This window comes from Heloderma suspectum, chromosome 5 (assembly GCF_057233095.1).
Source record: "Heloderma suspectum isolate Gila_16-S chromosome 5, 16-S_ref, whole genome shotgun sequence".
Lineage (NCBI taxonomy): Eukaryota > Metazoa > Chordata > Lepidosauria > Squamata > Helodermatidae > Heloderma > Heloderma suspectum.
In genome coordinates this window covers 51,005,542-51,028,052 of record NC_139462.1, presented here as the reverse complement: position 1 = coordinate 51,028,052, position 22,511 = coordinate 51,005,542, and the positions used below count along the sequence as shown (strand labels likewise).

The window sequence follows — 22,511 nt, the reverse complement described above, 5'->3', positions numbered from 1 at the left end:
AAAGTAACTAGAATTCGTTGTTACATTCAGACTGGAAAGAACCCTTGCTAGTTTAAAGGATCAAAGGGGGGTGTGGTGGCAAGGTGACGGCATGAGCCCCAGTTTCTTCCTATAGTGCTAAACCATGGTTTAGTTCACTGGAGTCTCCCTTGGTGTTTGTGAAGCCCCCTACTCCCCTTTTTAACTTGGCAGCTGGGGTGCACAGCAAAGCCAAGCACTGGCCTCCAGCCACTATCGTCATTTCCCCAGAATATCTCTTGGACCAATACTAAGAGCATTCTCTGGAAATGAAGCTGTTTGTTGGAGGCCAGTGCTTGGCTTTGAAGCACACCCCGACTGCCTGTTAAAAGGTAATAAAAGAAAAACAGGCAGTACAGCCACCACTGCCTGGTAACTTGGGAGTGCAGGGGTGATTGTGAGGGGAGAAAGAGGGGCAGGTGTGTGTGTGTGTGTGTGTGTGTGTGTGTTTTCCTCTGTGGGGCTGGGTGCTTTGGGTGCAGTTCATGCGTGTTGGCAGTGAAGGGTTTGTAGTTTGCGTGAGTGTTGGAAGTGTGGTGCGTGTGTTTGGGGAAAATTGATTTGGGGGCAATCTTCCTAATAATGTGGGTTCAACTGAGGGGTTTTGTATTTTGGGGCTCAATCCTACTTCTGCTTTGTACTCAGGTTCTCAGGCAAGTTAGTTATCTTTTAGCCTCACCAATTTTCCTTCTGTAAAATAGGTGTTTTGTGATTGGCCATGCCCACCACGATCGACATTTTATGAATGCGGAAGCCCCCCATTTTGTGACAGTGCCCACAACACATTCTTAAAATTCCAAACACACCCAGTGGGCCAAAATACTCTGGCAGTACTATGTCTCTATTGAATGCCAACAGCTTAGATTTTGAAGCACTGCCACAGAAGGACATGTATACTTGGTATTTACCAATAGATGCAGGACTGTTAGCATATAAAAGCTATCTGTTTTTCATTGCTTACTGTAAATGCCTAACCTGAACAATCCTTGTTTGAAGAGGTAGGCACTCACATGACCTCCATCCAAATATCTGATTTCACATCCTGGCCATATTTCTTGAAGGCTACGCACACCAGTTCTTGGAATATACGCATCCTCCTTGGCTTGAACAACTATTATCATTGTTGGGTCAACTGGAACTGAGAATGAAGAACAAGTTATTTGAAGTTAAATATTCTAGCTTTAGTTTTGAAGACATTGTTAGAGAAAACTTAGCTAATATTACACATTAGCTTCATTAGGATTCAGAATTAGTTCTTCAGCAAATGGGAACTATTTAATGTAGCCATCAACTTTTTACTGCCAAATTAATACTTCCAATGGCTTACATTAGATTAAAATTGGGAGGAATGGCAAAGAAAAAATGCTCACACACAAGAGCTTCTGGTCATGGAATCAGCTTCCTTACTCCCACTAAAAAACCTTATAGTCTAATTCTATGGGTGGTGTTAAAAGCTGCTGCACCTGCCCTGGTACAAGTTAGCATCATCCTGTAATCTGCAATGGTTTCATGTTTAACTTGTGGCCTGCTTTCAGTTTCTCTCCCTTACTCTGTGCCCTTCCCTGTGCGGCTCACAGACACAGGGTAGTGCAAAAGGGTCTATGGCATTGCCCTATCATTTCAAATGTTTGCTGCTCTGTTGGGGCTTTGTTGGACTTGATTAGAATAACTGATGCTGGCATTCAGATTTTTCATTTAATAGTAATATTTTGCATGCAGCAGCAGCACCACAAGGAGGCCCTGCTCCCACATACATGAATGTCACTAGCACCCCCTACTGCCTCTGCCATACCTCCTGTTTACCCATATCTGGCTTTACATGCTGAAGTTCCATGGTCTGAGTTGCTGCTGCAACACTCAGTTCACAATGATTTACAATGATGCACTGGTCCCTGCACTCAACCCGATATGCTTTTTGTTTCACAGAGCAGACTACATTATGCTTTTAGGGATTATACTGTGCTTTAAAGAACTCCCATTTACAAAAAACATTACGTAACCTTCAGTATCAGCTACATTCCTAGTCCAAATAGGCAGACCAGAGAGATGTAAGAGGGTGAAAAAAAACACATCAAGTTTAGGAGATATGTGCGCTCAGAGGGGATTACTTAGCAAGGCAGAAATTAAAGCCTAAAGAAAGACTGTTCATAGGGCAAAAATACAGAGAAAGCAAATTCAAAACTCAAAATTAGTATATACCTGAAAAGTTAGCTACATGGGTACATTCATCCATCACCCCTTTCATGAACCTTAGAGATTCTCTTTGTAAGCTGTCACTTTTTCCACTTATCAGATGCTTCTGCTCACTGGAAAAGTCCTTATTGCTACTGCTGCTGGTTGAAAACGTCTGGTTTATGCACTGCATGTTTGGTGCCTCTTGCACTAACAGTCCTTCCGCTGAGGCACTTAGAGTACTTTTGTTAGCGCTGAGGCAGTAGCCAGCTTCCGAAGACACAACTTTGCTTCTGATATCCAGGTTCAAAATACTGGAATTCAGATCCAGGTTGCTCAAACTGTCCACACTGCTGGGGGAATTTTTAACAAAGTCTTGTCCCATCTTGAATGAATCTGTCTAAATAGAAATACCTATTCAATTATGGCACTTTTGCATAATTTTCCTCATAAATGATCAGTTAATCTGGTATCCCTAAAGAGTTCCCTCCAGCTGGTTTAAAAAAACAGATAGATTTATAATTTGACTTCCTAAATTTTAATCCAGCAAGCCAGATCTTATATTTTAACTCAAGACACTTCATGAGCATGTGCTCAATGAATAATCAAGGATTTTGTAAAGCATGATCAGTGTTAAGTCTTGTGTTTATCCCATTAAGAACAATTTAATTTCTACTGAGAATTGCCTATCAAATCATGTGAACAGGAAAAAAGATAACCATGAAGTGACACATCCCTTTAGTTGTCCTGTGGTGAAGCTGCATCCGTCTATGCACCCCATATTGTCAGTTTTATATTTAATCACACCCTGAAAAAAAGGTTTGTTTTCAGCTATTTCAAATCTGAGCACACTTTCATAAGATTCACTACGAAAAACGTTGGAAAACTCACCTTGTAGTGTTTTCTCCAAATAATAAATGATTAAATCACCCTCAATCTTGTCTGGATTTTAAGAGAACAGTTCGTTTAGATTTTCTGTAATTGCTACCAGCTACTGAGAATAGCACTGTTTCATCTTCCAACAAGAAACAGAATACATTTTATTTTTTAAAAGGCAATGAAAATGCTTAATGAGAAATTATTAACAATTTGGAGATGTAAAAGTAGCAATTGTACTACGGGAAGACAAACAAAGGAAATTCATGAGTCCTGGGTAACTTATATAAACTTTGATACGCATCATGGCCCAGGGAATGCCTACCATAGTCAAAGGGTTATTTGATGAGCTATACAATTATATTCAAGGTCAGAAATGCGTCTGAACTTTGTTGGACAGTCAATCATTCAAGGTCAAAAATGTACTTAAAGTTTTGTTTAGCAGTCAACAGTGATGTGGGATGGAAAATTTTTGCCATCCTTTATTTTTCTGTAGAATTCTGTTCGTTTTATACATTCATTAGTAGAAATGAATGTATGCCAATTGCAAATTCAATATTAGGCAAACTTGGCAGTTTCAAAGTTGTAATTCGTGTTTTTCAGACTATTATCCCTAGCAAGCATGTGAGAGAATATATAAGTCATTGAAATACCTCAGTGTCTCAGAATGAAATGTAACTAATTAGTGACAGCAAAACAGAAGGTGTCCCAACAAACTTAGCGGAAGAGAACTGAACTCTGTTAGATGAGTGGTTGCCAGCATATCAGGCACAGCTCTTTGGGTTGCTAAAATTAATTAGTGTTTTCAGTACCTTTGTTGTTTTCTTAAATTTTAATAATGTAAGGGAAGTACATGCTATTGTCTTTAAATTTTTACAAGTATTCCAGTAAAAAATCCTACATAATGTAACATTCAAATCACTTTAAGCATGCTTTAATTTTTTTCCCTCAAACCTTTCAGGCCAAATACTCATGGATTATCGGGCCAAAACATAGGGTGCTTTTTAAGCTTTGTTTACTAAATCCAGGTAAAATAAACATGATAAATTAGATCTAAGACATCAGAAAAAATTCTGATGCAAATAACCCTATGCAAATTAACTTAATTTGCATTGGAAAATTTTCCAATTCAAAATTTTCCAGAAAACCCACATCACTGGCAGTCAATGGTCAGTTCTGTATTAAGGGCTGTATTAAGCACATAGACTAGATTTATATGTAATAGTTAAATAGCCTAAGGCTTAGCCTAAGATAAGCAGCAATAGTTTTAAAATATTTATTCTTATAAAGGAGGGCATTACTACGTTATAGCGTGAATGGCCATGCTGGCTGAAGCTTATGCAAGTTGTAGTCTAAAACATCTGGAGAAGACCAGGTTGCCCACCCGATTTACTGGAAGATCTAGAATGTTTATATAGTAAGAGTGAAAAATGGATTCAAATATTTTTCAGAATTTAACCCACCTAAACAGTTCTTGGTGTATAGATGGTTAACTAGTAACCAAAGGTTTCCTAGGTATTGGAACTATAAATTAACACTAGCAAAGCAAAATAAAAGCCAGTCATTTTCTATTCCCCTTTCGGTTCAGAAGTTCCAGGCAACAGCAACCACTGATATGGGTTGGGGAGGCTACCAAGCTGTCCTCAAAAGTGGCCTGCCAGCCCATGTAACTACTGCTCTTTTGTCTCCTCAATGCTATGTGAAACAGATGGGAGGAAAGGGGAGGACTGAATAGGAGCATGAGGAACTGTTGCCACATTTCTCCAACTCCTAATTTCTTATTTCTCAGCTGAAGGACATACAGACAGAGGGGTCCAGGATTAATCTGAGGGAGAAAGACAGGTGATGATTCTCTCCTTTGCTCCTCTGCCTCAGCATTCTATTCCCCATGTGCCCTGTCTCTCCCCTTCATGATGACCTCACACAGCAGTGTCAAAAAGCCCAGAAGGGAGGAAGGTTGAGAAGACTGATGACTGAGAATTTAAATAGCACACATCAATTTAAATAGAATACATGAAGATATGCATGTTATAACGAAACTTATTAGAGTAGTTTTAACAGATAACATGACAGATACTGGTTACAACAACTGTTTAGCTTAGAAAAATGGTGAGCAAGGGGAGACCAACAGAGGTGGAGAAAACTGGTGTGGAGAAAGTGGATAGAGAGACATTTTTCTCCCTCTCTCGTAATACTAGAACCTGGGGTCATCCCATGAAGCTGATTAATGGGAGATTCAGGACCAATAGAAGGAAATATTTCTTTACACAGTGCATAGTTAAACTATGGAATTCCCTTCCATAAGATGTAGTGACGACCACCAATTTGGATGGCTTTAAAAGGGGATTGGACAAATTCCTGGAGGATAATGCTATCAATGGCTACTAGTCCTGATGGTTATATGCTACCTCCAATATCAACAGCAGTATGCCTATGTACACTAGTTGCTGGAGAATATGGGCAGGAAGGTGCTGTTGCACGCATGCCCTGCTTGTCGGTTTCCCACAGGCAGCTGGTTGGCCACTGTATGAACAGAATGCTGGACTAGATGGACCCCTGGTCTGATCCAGCATGGCTCTTATGTTCTTATGAATTCAATAGAAGAAAATAATTATTTGACTGGAGAGAAAATGTTAGCTTAAGTTAACAATTTTCAATTCAGCTGGCCCATTAGAGAAGATACCTTTTTGTTAGGCTACAGCTGTTTCCGTTCTTCTGCAGAGAGGGGAAGCCTTAGATTGAATTAATGGAATTAAATACAAGTTAACACAATGCTTCAAATAACATTTCACTTTTACATCATAACAAGCATGATTAAAAGTTATTTATTTTTATTTCCAGATACTACTCTCATGATTTATTTCCTATACCCTACCTTGCATTAGATTTTGGTCATCTTACCTTAACCTGTATTACCTTAAGGTCAAATCACAACACTACACTGAACTTACGAAGCTGCCTTATACAGTCAACACCACTGGCCCATCTAGCCCAGGATTGTCTGCTCTGACTGGAAGCAGCTCTCCATCATCTCAGGCAGAATTCTTTCCCAGCCATGTTCCTAACTTCCTTCAAATTGAGGTGTCAGGGACTAAATTTGGGATCTTCTGCAAAGCAAAGCATGTTCTCTGCTACTGACATATTGCCCCTCCCCCACATTTTGCAAAGGTAGCCAAAAATGAAAAAACAAAACAAAACCCTGACTGCTGCCAATACAGCAGAAGAAAGGAACAGGAAAAGATGACCCACTGGAAAAGGCAGTATGTGCTAATTCTATGCACAGTTAATATTTTCCTGAAACGGGGGGGGACGGGGGGGGGACGACTTCCAAGCATCAATCTCCAAGCATCTATACATAGCTGTATAGATTTGATTGTATTAAAACCCCGGAAAACATAACCAATATTAGGGCTAATTTTATAGAAATGTAAGGGACAAAACATTTTACTAAGGCAATATAAGCATTCAATGTTCTTGATACATGCTCTAGTCAGTCCTAGTCCTACTATTAGAAACCATATCAGACTACTAATGCATTTTGCTATTTTCATGAACATACAGACATCTATGTCAAACAAGATATAAAAACTTCACATTTAAAGTGTTTGAGCACTGTGATATATATTGAATGAATCTTTCACAACTGTGCGGGGTTAATATTCAATAGGAAAAATAAAATTATACTTACTCCACAATATTCAAGCATTTGAATTATTTCTTCTTCATAAACACTCTGAGTATAATACTGTTTCTCTAGTTCTCTCCAGTTCACTGACTTGCTCAGTACACCCTGAAATTAAAGGGCAGTTACTTCTTGCACAGAAGTCCAGAAACCGCATTATGAAGCAATTATTATCCTGCACTATTTTAAAATGATTAAAACAATTTAAACTGTTTAAGTTTCATTTTTAGTTGTGAAAATTTTTCCCTGGGTTCATTGACAAACAAGGAAGAAGGTCAAAGAAACATGCCAGTAGTTCCATATGCTTAAAGACTTGGGGCTCATTTCCACTCAGCTGCCTCCCATACCACATAAACCATTTTTGAAACTGAGGATTTGAGGTGGGGTCCTAAGAGGTAAAGCAAGTTTTTAAAAATCCACTCACACACCCCAGTTCTAACCCCAAGAACACAAATTTCCACTGTAATCTATCATACCAAGAAGCAAACACACATAATTAATTTTAAAGGTTTGAAACTTTTTGAGGTTTCAGCTAGTTATCATTGCACATTATTAACTACAAATGGATTACCGTAGTAAAAACACCAGAGGCTGTAGACCAAGAGAGACAAGGAACTAGTGGCAATGGTTTAGGCCAGTTTGACACTGCTAATGATGCCATCTGTTAAAAAGAAAACACATGTTTTATTAGGACATGTATTGCTCCTCAAAGAATTTGACACCATCTCTCATTCATACCCTATTAGTCACCTCAGTACATTTATTTTCGAAAGCTTTAATATAAATAAGATTCAGTCCCTACTGATTGTCTTTATATAAAGTACATTCTCTGCAAATTGGAATATTACTTCTCAGCGCAGTTGGTTTCATAGCACCTTAAAGAACAAAATGATTTTTTCTTCATAAGCACAAATCAGAAGTAAAATAATATTTCTCGTCTATGGAGTGAAATAGCTTATATCTCTCAACATATTCTGGTATACCAATGTACAATGTGGAGTTTGTGTACAATTAAATGATGTTTCCTAAAAATAACTTTAAAGGGAAGTTACTATTAACATGAACTTGAAATGTAAGGGAAATTTGATCAAACTATGCTGCTATTTACAAATAGAATATGAACATATAAGTATTTCTAAACCTGTACATCCTATTTTTCATATCTATGTTATGCAGTTAGGTAGCTCACTTACATTGTTGCTTATTTTACAAAACCTATTAGCAGCTAATTTAGAAAGCTATTTTGTATTTTTCAGTTGTTACTATATACATACAATATTAAAAGACATAAGCTTCAACTGAATTACTGCTAATTAAAAAAATTAAGTTCTTACATACATGTCCTCCCATGGATATTCCAGTCATCCCTAGGGGTCCATAGCCTTCTCTTTCTAGCCAATGCAAAAGAGCTGCTGATTCTAGCACAAGTGCTCCTCCCATCACAAAGAGGTCAGAGACATTTTTTAGACACGACCTTCTTTCCTCCCAAGTAAAAAAAAAAAAGACAAACTTACTTTAAAAGAATACATTAACAGTACTAAATCCTAGAGAAAATATGACTTAACTTACCCATTTCATTTGAGACAGGTTTATAGTATGTATTATGTTAAACAAGCTAACAAAAATGGAAGAAAAGCTAACAGACTATCAGTTAACCCAGTGATAGTTGCTTGTACAAACTGGGCCCAATGAAATATAGTTTAAGCAGCTGTTCCAAAGTAAATAGGGATACATTTCACAAGACTGCAGGCAATGGATTTTGGATAATTAATTTGTTCATATTTTTCCTTCAGGCTGTTTTGTGACAAAAAAGCCAGAGCATGTTGACACTGTGGGAATACATGCCAAAAGAGAAAAGCTGTGGACTTTGACCATGAGTTGCTGCATAATTGTCTAATCCACAATTACTGTAAGGCCAGTATTTCAAATGTGATACTACAATCTTGAACAACCGTGTTTTGCAGTACTACTTGTATTGAAATTACAGGACTTATTTTTCCAAGTAGCAATACATCAGCTTAGGATACAATCCTATGGGGTAGGTGGCTGCCTCCGAACTAGGAGGCGACCACCTACCCAATGCAGGGCAGGAGAAGCACGGGGCGGGGGGATCATTCCCTCCACGCTTCTCCTACCCTGCATTTGCAGCTAGACAGCAGATTTCGACTGTCTAGCCGCAGGAATGCGGAGCAGAGGCTGCCAGATGACACACAGGATGCTTAATACCGGCATTTCTGCCTTCCCACCCCGGAACACCCCATTTTGGCTGCTTTGTGCTCCTCTTCTGAGCACGGAGCCATTCTGCATGGCCCGCGAGGCAGTGTGGAAGACGGGGAGGTCAGTTCCCGGAAACCCATATATCCTATAGCTGCCTAGCTGCTGACTAGCAGCCATAGAATTGCTCCCTTAGCCTGCTATAAGCTACATTAAAAGTAAAGCTCAACCATTTAACATTTAGGGATCTTATGACGACATTATCTCTATGCTTGATCAGTTTGCTTTCCCAATTTGGGGGACAGCAGAATGCAGGAATACGGAGTGGTAATTCCTGTACAATCCTTTCCCCTGAGTTGGTTAAAGCTGCCACTCAAACAGGGAGTAATGGAGACAAGTGAAAATCTATACCCATGTTTACTCTTTACTATGAAATATATTTGCAACGAATACCAGTTGTACCTTGCAGTTCTGTATCTAGTTGCTAGCAAGGATTTGGACCAAAGAGCAGAAGACCTGTCACGAACTGTATTATAGCACAGGGATTACTCAAGATTCCATGTATACTGTCTGGTTCTAGGGTTGTTCACACATAACAGTGGAAAACTGTGGGTTAAATTGTGGTTGCAATTTGTGCAAGTTCTGTGCAAGTTCTGCAGCCTTTTTGAATATTCAACCCCTGATTAGGGGTTGCTATGTGACATCCGAACCTGGACACTATAGGTTAATAGTGGGTTAAGCAACCCACAGTTAATCACTAATTGTAGGTTAAGTGTGGGTTGTTTAACCCAGGATTAACCTATCGTGTCTTGGTTTGGACATCACACAGCAACCCCTGATCAGGGGTTGAATACTTAAAATAGCTGCAGTACGTGCCCTTCCAAGTCCTCCGTCACACACAGCCTCTTATCAAGTTGGAAAGCACTCAGAAGCAGCAAGATACATGTGGCATTTCCTATAATCTCCAAGCCTATGTCCTCTGGAGCAGCAGGTTCTTTTAATCACCTAGTGATGGGCTGGGACACTCAGAACTAACAAGAATCTCTCGACAGTTCCAAATGCTTCCAGAGGGGAGCAATACAATCTGTTCTCTAAAAAGATTTGTTGGAAAAGATGAAAGAGGGTAGTTTACAAGAAGCGATGCATTAATAATACTTACAACTGATCCTTAGGTTTTCTGCATCCATGTATAGATATGAATCAAAGAAATTAACGTGGAAAATCACATACATTCTGGTTTCAAAAGTTGCATTAAAATTTCTATGTATTTAAAAGTTTAAATCAAGTAACAGTTCCACTAAAATACAGCATATTTAACAGTGTCCCAATGTAGATTACTATTCTGACAAACTGACAAAGTTGAAACCAGGCTCTTCAATATAGCAGTTTATAACACTACTGACTTTGAACAAAATGGTTTAACAGTGTCTGTTAATCAGTTAATTGTGGAGAGAGACACATCTGGGTAAATCAGTTTTCTTACAGATGATGTGTGAGCAGTACTATATATAAAATACTACAATATATATTAGGAAGATCTATTCTTAACTTCTTGCTTCATCCGAGACAGAGAAAGGTACATTTAAGCAATACCTTTGGAATCAATTAAAAGAAAGCCATTGACCTGTTTCATATGATATGACAACCCTCCATGCTTTAATTTATCCACGGGGGCTGTTGTGCCAGAAACCAATAGGCGCCATTTTTGCAGGGTGACCACAGGCGCCCAGCTTGCTGTGACCAGTTGTGTCATGCAAACCCAGGCAGCAAGGGTTGTTTGAGGGTTGGACAACCCTCAAATAACCTATGGCTTGTTTTAGGGTTATTTGAGGGTTGTCTAGCCCTTGAACAACCCCTGCTACCCAGGTTTGCATGACACAAGCTATTGTGTGCCGCCCACCCACAGGCACCATGCACAAATGGTGCCTGTGGGCTGCCAGCATGATCGAACAGTCCCCGCAAGTAAAGTAAGCCACAGTGATCTGTCATGTCACGTGAATCAGGTGATTAGGAGTGCTCTCTTACTGCTTTGTCTAAACAAGGTTGCTTACCCAAGGGCACGATCCAGAAGGGTATGTAGGCACTCAAATATTTCTGAGAGTTTGCCTCTCAGCAACTGCCCCAAGAGAAACCCCAAACAGCTTCCTAAAATTCCAAGTTTACAATGCAGAGAGAGACAGAGTGTGTGTACACAGACACGGTACACTCATTTGGAGTTACATATACTTCTGAGATTTATGAATTGCAATTTTCTACAGAAGATTTATAACCCCGCTATGATTTCTTTTCAGCTAAAACCACTAGTTCTCCAGGTAATTACAGGCCATGTTTTTCAAGTATAGTTTCACTGAATTTCTAAACTACCTATTTGTATAGGAATCATACAAATCGGTTTATATTTCATATATTTTGACATAATTTTACCATATTCGTGTTGGAATATGGTAGACTAAACAGCACCACTCTGCTCTTCTGAATTTGTACTTCATAGGTATGTTTTGCTCAAATAAAAAGGATATAATAAGGATTTTCTAACAACAGTGAAGCCATACAGGCCTCTTTTATCATTGGACGGGCCATTAAAGTGCGTCGTCTCCAAAAGTGCTAAAAGACAATGGTTAAAGGAAGGATCAATTAAACAGCACCAAGGTAACAGGGTTTTTTTTAAGAAGCATTAATAAGGAAAGTTGTATGCTTACATGGTCTCCAGTGCCTGCTAAATGAATACACACGGGTCTATATTTGCTGTTCCATCTCTTCGGTACTATAAATTGAAATCTATCAAAGAGAAAGCAACCTTGTAAAAACCTAACTACATAAAATGAAGTTTTCACATAAAAATGCTTTTGTTACTGCATCAAGCATTGGTCAAGCATTTTTTCCAAAGAATTTAACAAACCAATTCTACAAGCAAAACATTTTTCGCTCTAACTTAGAACATAAAAAAATCTGCAATAAATGTATTTTATAAATACAAAAATCCATGTATAATCAGTGCATATTATTCTGTGGTTTGGTTTTTGAATTTATTTTGTAAACATCTGCGGGATTTGTTAAAATGAGAAGCTGTATATAAATAATGCTAATAAATACAAACACAAAATGTGAATCTTTTGTTATAAAATGCATGTATTGCCAAGATTTTTACTGTTTCACCTTCAGAGTACAAAGAGTGATATTTCAGCTGCATGCATCCTTAGTATTTTGCAGTGTTCACCCATCTGATCCTCTTTCCTCCTGCTTCAATGACAAAACTGAGGGAGCTGCCACCCACTCAAAAGCTGGATACTTCTAGTGACCTGATTTCCCATTAAAATGGTTGCACCATTGCAGTACAGTCTATCCTTCATGGGAAAGCACTCACATGCTGATCTGGTTTGGGTGCAATGCCAAACCATTATTCAGCATTATGTGAACAAGCTGCAGACTCCTCAGACTTTTGTGTTCCGCCTCCCCTCTCCCCATCTGGCACAGTCACAAGGGGATTGGAACCATCTACTTCCTGGTTTAAACTTAACTGTAGTTTCTTGTTACACCCAAGCTGAGAGCCCCGGTTAGTTTAAACTGTGGCTTATTGAAGCAAGACAGAAGTAAGACATACTGTATTATCCTGGCTAAATCACTGCTTAAACTAACCACAATTTGCCCTTCACAAATGCGATGATAAACCACAGTTAGTTTAAAATGGGAAGTGGATGCTTCCAACCTCCTCCCTGTAGTCAAGACAGAGGAAGAGAAGGCAAAATATTCAAACTGGAGGCTTGTCCACATAGTGCTGAACTATGGTTTAGTTCAGTGCTTTTCACTGTAAGGTCCAAGGACCACTAGTGGCTCCAAATCACCTTAAGTGCCATCTCTCTCTCATTCACTCACTCTCTTTTTGCAGTGGCTGTTCACTCTCAGCAGGGGCTCCCTAGCTTTAGTAGTGAGCTAACTGCTGTGTTATCAGCTACCAGAGGTGGTTTTGGGGGTGGGGAGACAGGGGACCTGCTGCTCCATAGCTGTACAGTGGCTTGGGGCCGGGGAGAGGAGATCACAGGAGCAATCAGCAAATTAGCTGTAGTGAGATTGGCTAACTGCAGTGGTGCACTGTGCAGGCAATGGAGGGAAACTGAATGTGCGGATGGGAGAGCAACATGGACCAGCACTGGGAGATTTTTCAGCACCAAGTACAGCAGAGCACTCTCTCTGAAAAAGATCCATCCCAATCCAAGGGCTAAGTAAGTCTGTTGGAATTTGCCTGCCTGGTGAATGACTGATGGGCCTTTGCTTGGACGATGTGGAGGCTGATGGGGAGGAGAGGATCAAAAATGCCTCCAGCCAAGTTGGATGCACAGCATTGCCACCTGAAGCAGGGAGAGAGATGAGGTTCCCCATGGCCCGGGAAAGCTCCTACCACCAAGTGGCCTCAGTGGCAGTGCCTGGAGCCAGAGTGGCTCCTGCTTGAAGGACAGAGAATTTCATTGGTTTGGTGTTATGTGAAAACCAGCCCAAAGCAATCTAAGCTTCCATGGCACCATTTTGCGAAGAGAAAACTCTCTGGAAAAGACCCTGATGCTGGGAAAGACTGAAGGCAAAAGGAGAAGGGGACGGCAGAGGATGAGATGGCTAGATAGCATCACTGATGCAATGAATATGGACTTGAGCACGCTCCTGGAGAGAGCGCAGGACAGGAAGGCCTGGCGTGCTATGGTCCATGGGGTCACTAAGAGTCGGACACAACTGAACAACGAATGTATTTATATACCGTCCAGCTGGCAAATACCCTCAGGGCAGTTTACTATAATAAAAACCACAAAATAAAAACAACCAAAACAATAAATGAAATATCAAAATAATGAAATATTAAAACATAAAAATATTAACATTAGAGAGCCAGCAGTAAAGTTAATAATTAAAGCAATACATTAAAGATTAAATGCCTGTTAGAAAAGGAAGTTCTTTACCTGCATCTAAAGGTGTAACCTGAAGACGCCAGGTGAATCTCCCTGCAAAGGGCATTCCAGAGATGGTAGCCCACCATGGAGAAAGCTCTTTCCCTGGTAGTCACCCATCGCACCACTGTGGGCGGTGGTACTGAGAGAAGAGCCCCCAAGGATGATTTTAGCAATCAGGCAGGAACATGTAGGGAAAGGCGTTCCTTCAAGTAGACTGGCCCGAAGATGACTAGACTCGCCTTAGTACCAGTCTACATTTCACTAAACCAGTGAAATTCACTGTCCTTCAGGCAGGAGCCACTCTGGCTCCAGGCACCGCCACTAGGGCCACTTGGTGGTGGGAGCTTTCCTGGGCTATGGGGAACCTCATCTCTCTCTCTGCCCCTCCCTGCTTTAAAGGTCAGCACCAACACTTTGAATCAGACCTGAATAGCAACCAGCACAGTTGGCACAGCACTGAAGTAGTATCTTCAAAACAGCCAGTCCCAGTAAGCAGCCTTACTGCTCCATTCTGCACTAACTGAAGTTTCCAGACAGTCTTCAGAGGTAACAAATTGCAATAATCCAAACAGGAGGTACCAGTCCTGGATAACTGTGGCCAAGCTTTTTCTACCCAGGTAGGGTCGTAGTTGTAATACCAGATGAAGCCGGTAAAAGGCACTTTCTGCCACTGAAGCCAGTTGGGCCTCAAGTGACAGAGCTGAATCAATCACAGAATCATAGAATAGCAGGGTTGGAAGGGGCCTGTAACACCATCGAGTCCAACTCCCTGCTCCACACAGGAATCCAGGTCAAGGCATCCCTGACAGATGTCTGTCCAGCCTCATGTTGAATGCCTCCACTGTGGGAGAGCCCACTAGCTGATGTATTGCCCTGACGTATTGCCCTAGTCAGGAAGCTTTTCCTGATGTTCAGCCGGAATCTGGCTTCCTGTAACTTGAGCCCATTATTCTGCATTCTGGGATGATCCTGGCCTTCCTCTCTGTGACAACCTTTCAAGTACTTGATGAGCACTATCATACCTCCCCTCAGTCTTGTCTTCTCAAGGCTAAACATGCCCAGTTCTTTCAGTCTCTCTTCATAGGGCTTTGTTTCCAGTCCCCTGATCACCTTTGTTGCCCTCCTGTGAACCCTCTCCAGCTTGTCTGCATCCTTCTTAAAGTGTGGTGCCCAGAACTGGACACAGTACTCCAGATGAGGCCTAACCAGTGCTGAGTAGAGGGGGACCAGTACTTCCCAGGATTTGGAAGCTATGCTTCTATTAATGCTGCCCAAAAAAGCACTGGCCTTTTTGGCAGCAACACATTGTTGGCACATATTCAGCTTGGCATTGACAAGAATTCCAAGATCCTTCTCACTTGTAGTGTTGTTGAGCCACGTATCCCCCATCTTGTAACTATGCATTTTGTTTCTTTTTCCTAGGTGTAGAACTTGGCATTTATCCCTATTAAATGTCATTCAGTTTTCTGCCCAGTGCTCCAGTCTATCAAGATCACTTTGAATTTTGTTTCTGTCTTCCAAGGTATTAGCTATCCCACCCAATTTTGTGTCATCTGCGAATTTGATCAGTATTCCCTGCACCTCCTCCTCCAAGTCATTAATAAAAATATTGAAGAGCACTGGGCCCAGGACTGAGCCCTGTGGTACCCTGCTCGTTACCTCTCTCCAGTTTGAGAAGATCCCATTGATAAGCACTCTTTGTGTCCGATTCTGTAGCCAACTGTGGAGCCACCTGATAGTTGTTTCATCTAGCCCACTTTGAGCTAGTTTGCTCATCAGGATACCATGGGGCATTTTGTTGAAAGCTTTGCTGAAGTTTTTGCTTAGCTTTTTCCAGCTAATGAGAGAATGAGAACTGCAGCCCACCAAGTAAAAGATCACCATGTTCACATATTACATTTGCCTATCACTGATACATGTGTAGAGAAAAAACACCGTCCAGGATCCAAAGTGTCCTTGCATGCAAAAGGTTAGCTAATATATTTTTAATGTGGTACTGGCTTTACTGGGACAGCACTTTGAAATTAAGTTCCCAGAGAGCATGTAAGGTAAGGGCCAATTGCAGAAACCTTTTGCAGTATGATGACTATAAGGGTTTGCCTGCATTACAACTTGCAAACCTACTCCTAAGCCACATTCGAACGTCAATTTAAGCCACAGTGACTTTATAAATACTCACAGTAGCTTATTTTTTAAATAACCCACAATGCCCCACCACACAAACGGGCTAATAAACTACTGTGAATAGCTTATTAAGCCATTGTACGTAATCCGAGTCATTCCCCTACCCCCTGTAGTCCTCCTACCCGAGCAGCAGTGCTGTTTCACCCACTGACAACAATCCAGCATCACCCCAACAAGGGGTGTGTGGCTCTAAAGCGCTGGGGGTTTGCAGGATCAGGACCAGACTTCATACCCACCCTCCCCTAGCAAGGCAGCACCCGATGCATCATCAAAACAGTGCATGACTACTCACCAAGGAGCGAAAATCCCAAGTGCCACAAAAAGGAGGTGGCAGCTGTAAAGCCTTGGGGGTTTGCAGGATTGGGACAAAACTTCATACAGAGCTGTAGCACTAATTCTCTAAAGCCCTATAGCACTTTAGCTAATGAGTGAAAGAGCACCACAGCTGTCTGTGTATGAAGTGATCCTGCAATCCTCCAAGGTTTTAAAACCACCAGCCCTTTTTTGGTTGACCCGGGATTTTCTCTCTTTTGTGAGTAATCTCACAGGGTTTTGATGGTGCATCGGGTGCCTCCTAACTAAGGGAGGCTGTGTATGAAGTTTGGTCCTGATCCTGCAAACTTAAGGTGTTCCCAATTGTGCATCCCCCCCACCCCCAAAGACACTACTGAAATAGCCCATGTAGGGCTATTTTTAACACAAAGAACAACTGCAGGAACAGAGCAGCAGTGATCTGAACTGCTCTTGCAGCACAACTCTGTAGGTGACCAAAATAACCCACAGGGCCCGCTAGATGACAAGATAACCTACAGTCTGCAGTAGGGGATATTTAACCCACTGTGGGTTATCAGAGTAGGTGATTTGGGGCAAATAAGCCATTGTGGATTTTAAAATTCCCGACGGACAACATAACCCACAATGGGTTAACTAAACCACCATGGGTTATTTAACCCATTGTGGGTTATCATGTTATCTGAACCCAGTCTTAATCAAGACATATTTTCATGTTACCTTTTCAACACTTGTCAATAACCCATCTCAGCCTCAGTAATCCTTACCTTGCTGTGATGGATTCTGATGGCATGATATCTGGAACATAATGAGCCAAGGGGGAAATGAAGTGTCCATCAAGGATCTTACAATCTGATTGTTCCTCAACCTACAGGGATAACACTGCATTTTTACTGTACGTATTGAGCACTAACATGCATCTTTCACCCCTGAAAAATACAGGTTTGTAAAAGAGCCACAACTAGTTTATAAGAAGTTAAGGCTATGAAAAAACTTGTTAGCACTAGTGATTGTTGTGCAGGGTGTCTGAAATATGAACATTCCAATGTCATTAAAAAAGAACTCCATTTTGAGCGGGTCCAGATAATTCCAAGCTCAGGTACAGCTGGAAACAGAGTGTCCCCCTGACACTAACCAACCCTCCCTGCATCTTGAGCTACAGCTGTATCAATTAGTTTGTAATACCTTGTTAATGTGCACTGGATAGTCTCTTGAAACCAGATTCTTACATTTTTCCCTGTTTCCAATAATCTTTCTGAATTCAAATATTCTATTAAGAAAAAAATGAAATTGGTTTCACACAAAATGTACATACAACAGACAAATATGTTTTATAATATAATTTTGACTATTTTTGGCCTAGATTCCCCACCACTAGGATGCTACAATCTTTAATATTAAAATGAAGAACTCCCTGCACAAGCTTTGTCTAAATTTAGACTAAAGTTACATTAGAAAAAACACACATATTAGCACCAATATCAACTTTTGTTTGTGTCACATAAGTAATTTTTCCTTGACGCACTGTAACAAAAATTGCTTTAAGTTTTTAGTGTACACGGAGGGAGCAATCCTATGGCCACTAGTCAGTGGCTAGATGGCCATAGGATAGGCTGGTTCCCTGAGAACCGACCTTCCCTTCCTCCCATGCTGCCTCGCAGGCAGCTCGGAACGGCTCCACACTCAGAAGAGGAGTGTGGAGCAGCGAAAACAGGGTGTTCCTGGGGGTGTTCCAGGGCAAGGAACTAGGAAATGCAGGCACGACACATCCAACTTGTCATCCAGCCAACGCATCCCCTGCTCCAACTTCCCATGGCTAGACAGCTGAAATCGGCTGTCTAGCCACAAATGCAGGGCGGCTGAAGCACGGAGGGAATGATCCCCTCCATGCTTCTCCTGCCCTGCATTGGATAGGCCGTTGCTTCTGAGTTCAGAGGCGGCCGCCTACCCCGGTAGGATTACGCCCTAAGAAAGTTTGGCTTTTGGAGTACTATTTGTCATATAAAAAAAGAGCATGCACACTTAACAGGAATTGCAGTATGAGACAATTTAGAACTACCTTTTCAAGTCTTCTGGTCTTCCCCATCCTTGAATGAAAAGTTTAGTAAGAAGAAGGCGCCTATATAACACATCTAGCTTGCTAACACCCATTAGCAGAACACATCTAGAAAGAGAAAAGAAATAGCCACTTCATTTCTAAGTGAATAGCATAACTCCTCGTTTGCAAAGAAAGCAAAGGCTAATCATAAACACAAGCATACATACACAAACAGGGAAATTTCACAATATAACTTCCAAGAAAAACACTTAGAACTGGCTAACTCATTTGCATTTAACAGAAAACCCTGCATTAGCATTGTTTGAGAAAGCCATTAAGGAACTGGAATTTCTTAGCATTTAGATTTCATGCACTTTCAACAAGCCATTTATCAATGTTGCCTGCAATTCGGGTCAGTAATTCTGGTATAAAATCAAATATTCAATGAAAAAGGCACTTTCTTAGTCCAGTATGAGGCACACATTTGCTTAATTTTACAAGTATGAATAATTCCTTAGCAATTTTACAAAATTTAAGCTTAATTTTTTTAGCAAATTATGGGATATCCTACATCAGCTCAGGTTCAAATCTTGTTCTTCTACTCATGATTGATAATACAAGGCAAATAAATTATAACAGCATAAGTTTTGTCTTCCATTATTCGCACAGTGATTTAGAGAGAATACCTTAAAAATACCTCTTGCCTGACAGATTTTGTCTTACTGGCAGGTACATTAAGATGGGTAAATGAAGAAATATAGACAGTTTAACGGTAGTACTTGCTACTGCAAAAGTAACATACCAAAGAATACAGAGCCACCTAATTTTAGGAACTGAATCCTAGTGGATTTACAGGTTGGAAAATTTCCAGGAGTTCAAACAGTTGCAGATGGAAAAGAATGTGCAGCCTGTAATAATGGAAGCTACAAGCAGTTTTAGGTTCACATTGGCCTGGTTCACATGTAATGCTAATCCACACTTATTTAACCATAATTTGTTGCCCTACCCAGGGCAATCTGGCAGATGATCAAACAAACCATGGTTTATTTTCTCAGTCCCTGGGTGGGTTGTTTCCTTTCTCCTTCGCCTGCTCCCTCCCTGTATCCCATTTGAATGCATGACACATACTAAGCCATTACTTCCTAAATTATTGTAATGTTCATAATAGAACTTCCACTGTTCCTACCTCTATACGTTTTTCCAAGCTGATGATCTGCAGCAGAAAATTACACAAATCAAATACCAGCTATAGACAAATCCTATTCGTTTAAAACCACATGCATTCACAAGAACACCAATAAACCACATTTTGTTTCAAAATGGAAGGAGAGAAGGCTATATATACTTTGTACTTCCCTCACAAATAGTAGAAACAACTAAACATTTGATCTTAATTTAGGCATAATTTTTCTTGAGCCTATCAAAAATAGAGTTAATATGGATATTTACCATTGCTAGATTATATGGAGGTGCCACACAACAGCTATAATAGGCTATTTTAATGCACTGGAGGGAAATAGTCAATTTTCTTTTCTTCCCCAGATATAATTGTTTTAATACCACTGCTCTTTTCAGCTACCGTGTACTAACTACAGCAAACAATACCAAGTTGCCCTATCCTTTGACATAATGTAATTGCTTAGTTAATATTTCACCAGTGCCATTTAACTTCTCATTTTACTACATGCATGTTGCTTGCTCATTGTTCCTCATAACAAACTCATTTGAGTTTTTGTCTAGAAACAAATATGTCTGCCTCACTCTTCATGGAAGATTTCAAGAATATGATAGCTGTTCAGTAGCTAAGGGTGCAACCATATGGGATGCACCCTGGCTATTTGTAAGGCTCTGAACCTAAGAGTATCCCATGCAGAACAGGAGGTGCCTCGTGCCTCCCACTCTGCATTTTAGCTAGACAGGTCATCTCACCCATCTAGCGGAAGCTTCAGGAAGGAGGCTGGGGCGGCCATAGGATTTCTCATATTGCTGCCTCCCTTGTCTCCCCCCTTCCCTGGGAATGCCCCCTTTCACCCCCTATGAAACTCGGATCCGGGAGACCAAAATATCCTGTGTCCCCCAGACGCTGTCTAGGGGTCATAGGATTGCTTTCTAAGGGTGGGGTGGTGGTGTTGTTTTTTTACAACACTTACAATACCATAAGAAAAATTAACAAGGAACTAAAGTTCTCTCAGTCAAAATAGTAAACTATTTTAAATTTGTAACATATTAGTCAAAATATGTCAAAATGTATTTCTATAACTGAAAAAGCTAGTTATTTTTGTACCCAAAAGTACGTGTTCTGCACGGCCAGTCAAACGTCCCTCAACCTCTGCTACTGCCAGATTAGCCTTGATATTTGGTATATGGAAGCATTTTCCTTAGGGGATTTAAAAGCCTAGGAATTTAAAGGAGATGTTCAGAACATTGTTATGAACATATCTTTTCTACTCTTGGGTGGCAATTGTATACACACTTACCTGGAAGTAAGTTCCATTGAACCCAATAGGACCTACATTTGAGTAGACATGCATAGGATTATGCTGTCCATCTTTAAAATTGAAAATCTGTTTAGTTAAGTTTATTTCTTGATGCTGCTGAGAGTTTGTTACATTGATTTTATTTTCTGCTTTAAACGTTATTTTTAGAGTTATATTTTACTGTTATTGTAAACCACCCAGAGAACTTTGTTTCTATATTGCATATAAATATTCTTAATAAATAAAACATCCTGAGTTTCTAAAGCACAGCTGCTGAGGCAGCGCACAGGGTTAGCATGTCTGGAAGAAAATTACATGGCTACAGAGAAGATATGTTGCCAGAACCAGATTGAATGTTAGATTAGTACTGCCACTGGATTAGTACTAATTAGATTAGCACTGACATTTCCTTACATTAAGGAAATGTAAGTTTGAGCTATCACCTTCCTTAATATACTGGGTTTCTCTATTTGGGAAATACGTAAAAATGATCTTGGGCTCAACAAAAACACCATTCCCAAATAAGCACAAATTGCAATTTGGAATTAAAATAACAGAATTAGAAGAAATAACAGAATAAAATGATGTTTTATTGGTTAAAAATCATCATTGCTGAAAATGTATCTTGGAATAGAAAACTGGGCAATGAATACCACCATAGTTATAATCACTTCAGTATGTGGAATAGTCATGGTTTGGACATACCATACATACATCGAGGGCTACAAAGATGATCAGGGGACTGGAAACAAAGCCCTGTGAAGAGAGACTGAAAGAACTAGGCATGTTTAGCCTTGAGAAGAGAAGACTGAAGGGAGATACGATAGCGCTCTTCAAGTACTTGAAAGGTTGTCACAGAGAGGAAGGCCAGGATCTCTTCTCCATCATCCCAGAGTGCAGGACACAGAATAATGAGCTCAAGTTACAGGACGCCAGATTCTGGCTGAACATCAGGAAAAACTTCCTGACTGTTAGAGCAATACGACAATGGAACCAATGACCTAGGGAGGTGGTGGGCTCTCCCACACTGGAGGCGTTCAAGACAAGGCGGGACAGCCATCTGTCAGGGATGCTCTGACTTGGATTCCTGCATTGAGCAGGGGGTTGGACTCGATAGCCTTGTAGGCCCCTTCCAACCCTACTATTCTATGATTCTATGACTTACAGAAGGTCAGTGTATTATATGGTACCTACGTTATCAGCAATAAAGAATAGAACAGAGCTTACTGATGACATCAATATTTTCAACAAGATAGTTTCCATCAAAAAACAAAACAAAGGCAGTCTATGCTAAGAAATATATTGCAACAATCTTGAAAGCAGAGAGACCAACCAGGTAACTTATGAACAGAAAAAGATTAAAGGATTTCATTTTTCTGTACAGTAACTATATACTAAAGACATACTTCTGGCAAGCATTCTCAATCAGTAATTGCCAATTCTAAGTGGTATTCATTTATATGGTACTATAGGGTTTCACCTTTAAAGATGGCCTGAAAATATAGTTTGCTCGTACCTGCTAAACTTATTAGTCTAGGTGTATCTCTTAACTGTTAAGCCTCTTCATTTGATATATCCGCTGAATCAAAGTACAAATAATGAGACAAGTTCAAAATCCAATT

At 40.3% G+C, this 22,511-nt stretch overlaps 1 protein-coding gene across 4 annotated transcripts in view; it reads right to left on the bottom strand.

The window, feature by feature from the left end:
• Positions 1-22,511, bottom strand: part of ABHD18 (abhydrolase domain containing 18) — a 29,901-nt gene that overhangs the window by 5,726 nt on the left and 1,664 nt on the right. For 2 of the 4 annotated variants that reach the window (XM_084856012.1, XM_084856009.1), the window contains exons 3-13: positions 18,434-18,538; positions 17,560-17,644; positions 17,142-17,242; positions 11,662-11,740; positions 11,482-11,566; positions 10,122-10,149; positions 8,087-8,225; positions 7,320-7,409; positions 6,755-6,856; positions 2,218-2,590; positions 994-1,156 (exon numbers count right to left, since the gene is read on the bottom strand). In XM_084856012.1, coding sequence (XP_084712138.1) covers positions 994-1,156; positions 2,218-2,590; positions 6,755-6,856; positions 7,320-7,409; positions 8,087-8,225; positions 10,122-10,149; positions 11,482-11,566; positions 11,662-11,740; positions 17,142-17,242; positions 17,560-17,644; positions 18,434-18,525 — 1,337 coding nt within the window. In that variant the 5' untranslated portion in view covers positions 18,526-18,538. Of the gene's footprint in view, positions 1-993; positions 1,157-2,217; positions 2,591-6,754; positions 6,857-7,319; positions 7,410-8,086; positions 8,226-10,121; positions 10,150-11,481; positions 11,567-11,661; positions 11,741-17,141; positions 17,243-17,559; positions 17,645-18,433; positions 18,539-22,405; positions 22,469-22,511 lie in introns of all 4 variants that reach the window. The other 2 variants (XM_084856010.1, XM_084856011.1) reach the window with 2 other exon arrangements.